General features: G+C 40.1%; 1 protein-coding gene across 1 annotated transcript in view; it reads right to left on the minus strand.

Annotated features, from left to right (window-relative positions):
- The window catches only part of MYLK4 (myosin light chain kinase family member 4), a 77,869-nt gene extending 72,926 nt beyond the window's left edge, over window positions 1-4,943 (minus strand). Inside the window, exon 1 of the mRNA XM_077770005.1 lies at window positions 4,785-4,943. Coding sequence (XP_077626131.1) covers window positions 4,785-4,943 — 159 coding nt within the window. The remainder of the gene's footprint in view (window positions 1-4,784) is intronic.
- Between the last annotated feature and the right edge of the window lie 1,057 nt (window positions 4,944-6,000).

Raw genomic sequence — 6,000 nt, forward strand, 5'->3', positions numbered from 1 at the left:
GGGACACTGCTGTATATCCCCTTCCTATGACACAGGCTGGTTTCTACAGTATCTTCCAAACTGGTTTACACTGCATTGAAAAGAATGTACGTTAGGCTAATTGATAAAAGAATTATATCCTTGGAAAGAGCTGTTTCCCCAGATGCAGAAACCCTCTCTTGGGAACTGCTGAAATCCTTAGAATCTGAATTATTTCTCTTCTTTCAGAATTATACTATTCTCCTGGCTGAATTCCATTCCTGGAATAGCTGCGGCATCATGTGAAAGGCATTATCGGGCAACAGTTCAAAAGAAAGAGCATATAGGCTATGCGAGCTAGCTCTCCCTGGGGAGGCAATCACTCTTCAGATGCTGCTTTTGCTGTAGACATGATAAGGGGGATGGAAGTTTTGCTTTTATGTTATTTTATTTTGTTATTAAGTCATATAATAGTAAGGCAATGAAGAGATGTTGACATTATTCAGTTCTCAAAACAAAAATAGATCGCCAACTTTAACATGCACCAGGACTGGCCGCTTTGAGGTTCCCCGAAAGTTGGGGCAAGTGTTTGGAATGTTGAAATGTGCCACATGCCACTGTTGTTATCCCAACCCCTCCTAAGGCAGTAGTCTCGGGCAAGGATTAAGACGGAACATGCATTCCGTCTCCTCTGGCAAGCACCACTCCCTGGTTGGAAATAGAACAGTAAATAAAACAGTAAAATGAATCTGTTGTAGTTAAAAGTGATGTTACTACCTGTGTGTCCTCAAGAGCAGGAGCCTGTCTGTGACCTTCTCGTGTCATCATGGACCGGAACACACGCCAGAGAAGGGAAGATGAGATAAGGCACACACTACCTACAATCCAGATGCCTTTTCTTCTAAGTGCTAAGTCCATTCTCTGGGAGCAGCTATAGCAGTCACTTGGCTTATATGCTCCTTCCCTCCTCTAATCTAGCATAAGCACGTTTCCAAGCACATGCTTATTACATGCTCTGTTCTGAGGAGTAGGCGTTGCCAAATTGCAGAGGTTCTTGTAGGGTCCTGCGATACGTGTTTCCAGTTATGCGATCAACAGGTAATCTGCCTCTTTAAAAGGAAAAATATGATGGCCTGTGTGACAGATCTGAAACAGCTGCAGGGGCAGAGAGAGATCTGCTGGTGACAGTTGACACCAACTTGAATTCTCTTGTCCCCAGTTCAAGGACGATTAGCACCACAGAAACTGGCATCTGCCTTGATGGCCGGGCCACTGCCAGGGAGCTTTCTCCTGCCCTTGTGGGCGAGGAGTAAAGAGATGGGGGTGGGGAAATGCAACCTTAAAAATCACAAAACCTCCACCCTCAGCTATGTTATTTTGATATCTAAGTAAGTCATTATGAACACCACTGATGGTACAATTTCACAGTGGTTAGTCAGGAAATGCCTCCTGCTATTAAGCACACCAACTGCAATCAAAACAGGGAGATCCACACTGCTCCCACCCACTCTATCCTATTCACATCCTGTCAATAAATATTTTATTTTGTTTGCTCTTTAGAGCATTTGCACCAGGCATTTAAACATTCCACCTCTGTTAGGGCCATTCTTATTTTCTACACCCACAGGCTTGCCTTCCTCCCCTGGTTGGGACAAAGCCTTTCAGATGGAGAATTGGAACCAGAGTTATTCGGGAGGGCAGGGGCAAACCAAAGGACAAGGATGTGAGCATAGATAACCTTGGGCATAAAAAGTAGGTATGTATAATAAATAGAGGCAGGCAAAGGGAGGCAGACAGAATGAAGCAGAAGAGTGGAACTCTGCTAGGCTGGCCCTTTTGTCTTTTATTAAACAAACAAAGTGTGTGGTGTGTGTGTGCACGCGTGCGCGCTAAACAGTAAATTATATCTGAGGAAAACATAGCAGGGGGCTATTTATATGGGTAATAGAGAACTCACAAAAGAAGAAAATTTGAATTTAATTATATATAAGTTAAACTATTTAGAGTTATGAGAGTCATTTATCATTTATGAGTTAATGTTATATACACAATAGCTAGTAAGCTCATCCCTCATATACAGCAGATTCTTTTTTTTTTGTTTTACTTGATTTCAACACTATAATATGTAGGTTTAGAACTGACTTATTATGGTATATCTGCTAAGTTTTTAAAATTCTACGTTTTTAGGTGATTTTTAATACCCTCTAGAATATAATACAATATGAAAAGTCATTAGAAAACAGAATAAGAAGGGAAGTAGAAAAAGAAAGTGAACAAAACATAGTAGAAAAGCAGAAGATGTGGTATTTAGCAACTTCAACAAAAAATAGAGGAAAAGAAAGAAAATTAATCTAGTGGAGGGAAAATAAGTGAGATAGAAAAATCTGGTTAAGAGCAGGAAAAGAGAATGAATCTGAGTTTAATGAGCCTGGACTAGGGAGTAAAGAGTCTTCTAGAAAGAAATTAACCTCAAACCTTTAAAACAAAGCTCCCACCTCACTAGTGTATCTGAAATTCAGAGTAAATTCTTTTTAATGCACCACAGTCAAGTTTTCTACTGTGATCAGCAATGCTAATCTCCTCAAAAAGAGAAAGAAAAGAAGAGAAAGGAGAATAGGCCTTCTCCACTTATGGCAAATTATGACAGGCATTTTTTTATACAGTCCCTGGAGAGAAAAGACTGATATTGTGAAGATTTACTGGGGCCACAGCAGAAGATGGAGACATGTCAATTTAGCTCTGTCTACATATCTGCAGACATCTGAGCTGCTCGAATGCCCTTCTCCACCCACTCACTGCCAAAACCTGCTCCCGACCCTGGCACTCACTGACTGGGCAAACCAGAGCCTCCAACACTCTGGTCTTGGCAGCCACAGAAAGAAGAAGAGCTCTGTGTCTCCTATTTGTGTCCCATCCATCCACCACAGCAAGAGAGAGAGACAGGCAAATTTATTGCTGACATCTCTGGGCCCTCAGCCATTTACAAAGAAGAAACTGAATGGGACATAGGGAGCAACCAGTCATTCCTTTACACCTTCTGCACAGCATCCACTGCAGAAGCGAAGCCAGGAGGCCCACGTCACACAGGATACCAGAATAGGTGCAAAGGATGTTCTTTTAGGGTTTCTGAAGAACAACATTCTCAGTCTCTTCCTCAAAAATATCCTAAAATACTTAATTTCCAAATCATGTGATTTTTAATATTCTGGAGTAGTTTATCATGAAAACAATTCTACCTAATAATGTTTCTGTTTCAGCTTAGCACTATCTCACTCTTCAAAGATATTTCCTACCTGTAAAATTTATAGCACAGAACCCAGAGAAAAACAATACTGGAAAAATAATCAAATTCTTATCAAGTATTACCAGTAGTTGGTTATTTCAAAGTTATCCAAGAAGATTGCTTTGTTTTCTCTGTCCTACCGAAATTAATGAACAGAAAAAGGAATCTTTCTGTTTATTTATTTCTGTTATAACAGCCCTAAAGAAGAAGTCCTTCATATGTGGCTTCAATTTTGCCTGTGGAAATTTCTTTTTGGTGTATACTGAGCAAGATATTGACTCATAGGGAAAGTGGAGGTCTCAAAAAACCTAAGATTTAACCCAACTAATTTCTTCTCTCTGGCACATTCTATCATTCCATACTCACTGACAATGAAAAGACTCTTCCGCCTTGTATACTTAACACCCCTATTCATTATTCATGGAACAGTTAGAAATGTCTTTCCTATCCAAACAGTGCTTCTCAGAACAGTAGCTGAACAAAGAAGGATGTTTCCCAATCCTGCCTAATAAGAATCACCTGCTCTCATTTTTAAAAATAATCATTCTTAGCCTTTCATCAGAATACAGAATTCACCTCCATAGATCTGTTTCATTTCACAGGCATTTTGGGGACCTATTCTGTGCTAGTTACCAGGACAGTAACCGAGAGTCCAAGTATGAGTGATTCAAGGTCTTGACCTTGAAGAGCGGTGCCTAGAGAAAGGTGACAGATGTTCAAAACAATTGCTAGAACAAGACACAGACGACATGCTGAGAGGGCCCATCGGCTGGGCCAGGAGCTGCACATCCATGGATCCATGAGTGGCAACTGACTAAGTCAAGATAGGAGAGCAGATTGTTGCTGGAATGCATTTCTCGAATGCTGACCATGGTGACAGATACTGTGCTACATGCTTTATATACATTATCACACATAACTTCCTCAACAGACATCATCCCATTACTCTGATGAGGCAGCCGCTTGGCTAAGATCTTGATCGCCAAAGATAAAGTAGCCCGAATCAGGTTCAGGGCCTCATTGTGCACAAATGAAGACACAGGCATAACCCTCAGGGAAGGCTTGCTTGTCCCTGTCTCTGACCATCACTGTCAAAAGCTATGTCACCTATACTGTGAAGAGCTCAAGGTCTTAAGGATATTAGAAACTTCTTCTGCAGAGTGATTGTGCCCCTCATAGTGCTTCTCTGAATTTCATGGCCAAATCCATCCTTTTAAATGATCCTTCTCAAAAAAGATGTGTTTCCATAACTTCAGTTTTATAATGTCAAAGCCACTAACCACAATGAGGAGTATCCAGCTAGTAGAGATGCATTATCAAAGGCCTCTAGATTACTTACCAGACTCAGTCATATCATCTATAACACATAATCTTCAGTGAAACAAAACGAAAATTTCTTACCCATAAACGTTCCTTAATTCTTCACACAAGTGACAAAAATAAAATTTGAGGAGTCTGATAAATGGCTACATTTACTGATTCATGTAAGAATAGATAAAGTAGCGCTGATACTTTTTACAAGACTAAATTAGCACATAATTACCTCATTCTTTCCGGATCTTGAATCCTGTTCACTAGAACTTTCTTCCAGAAAACATTTCACTTTCTCAACCTTTTCCATGCAGTGGAAAAAGGCCATTTTCTCCAGTTTGTTACTGTTATAACATGTGTTGATTTCTTCCAGCCTCTTCACTTTTAACATCTTGGTGGTGAGACTGATTAAGTTACTGTCTGGAGTGTGGTTTTCATCTCTCTCTGTCTCCGATTTGTAAAATAAGACACAATCATGAGCTCTGAGTGTGCCTTCCTCTTGACTGTAAAAAAAAAAGGAAACAAAAGTTCTCATCACTTACTCATATATTTGACTTTTGGGGGAAATGACCAGTGAGAATTTTGAAGTCCCTTCTATTTAAACTGGAAAGAAGATCCAAAATTAGGAAGAGAAATGCTAATGTTAATATCAAATTTCAAATTCTAGGACTTAGAAAGAAAAAAGGACTTTCCCCCACCTTTTCCTATTGAAGCAAACAGTAAGAAGCAAACTTCATTTTCACTGGGTGACTAAATATTTCCCTCATTGCATAAAATAAGATTTATATCAAGTGACCAGGTTAAATATAGAATATAAAGTTTCACTGAGGTTAACTGGTATTGCAGCCCACCCTCGGAAGGGAAGGACTCCTTCCTGTGGGAGGGGTCTCTCGTGTTTTCCTGGGAATTTTGTCCTCCTCTGGGGAGTGATCTCCACCAAATGAGCCATTTCCAGAGAGCTGTTTTCTGCCTACATCAGAAATGTTTGGTGTTTATTTTAAACAAGAAATATGGCTCAGGTGGTTAAGCATCCAAGTCCAACTCTTGATTTTGGCTCAGGTCAGTATCTCACAGTTCACGAGATGGAGCCTCCCCTCATGCGCTGACAGCAAGGAGCCTGCTTGGGATTCTCTTTCTCTCTCCCACTTTTTCTGCTTCTCCCCTTGCCCCAAAATAAATAAATAAATAAATAACCATAAGAAAAAAAGAAGGAGAAATTTCCTTCCAGCCCTCTCACACAGATAAAATACCCAGAAAGCTTTCTTTGCATTGTCATTAACCACTAGTTATCAAGGAGTCAAGTCCTTGTGCTTTCCTTGAAATATTTTCATTACAAATTAAGTAGTACACCTAATACTACTTCAACACTAGAGATCTACACACAGGTATGTGTCCACACACTTGATGGTAGGGGGCTTGGGGAGAAAGAGATTGATTTGAATTTGCCC

This window comes from Crocuta crocuta, unplaced genomic scaffold (genome assembly GCF_008692635.1).
Source record: "Crocuta crocuta isolate KB4526 unplaced genomic scaffold, BGI_CrCroc_1.0 scaffold24, whole genome shotgun sequence".
NCBI lineage: Eukaryota > Metazoa > Chordata > Mammalia > Carnivora > Hyaenidae > Crocuta > Crocuta crocuta.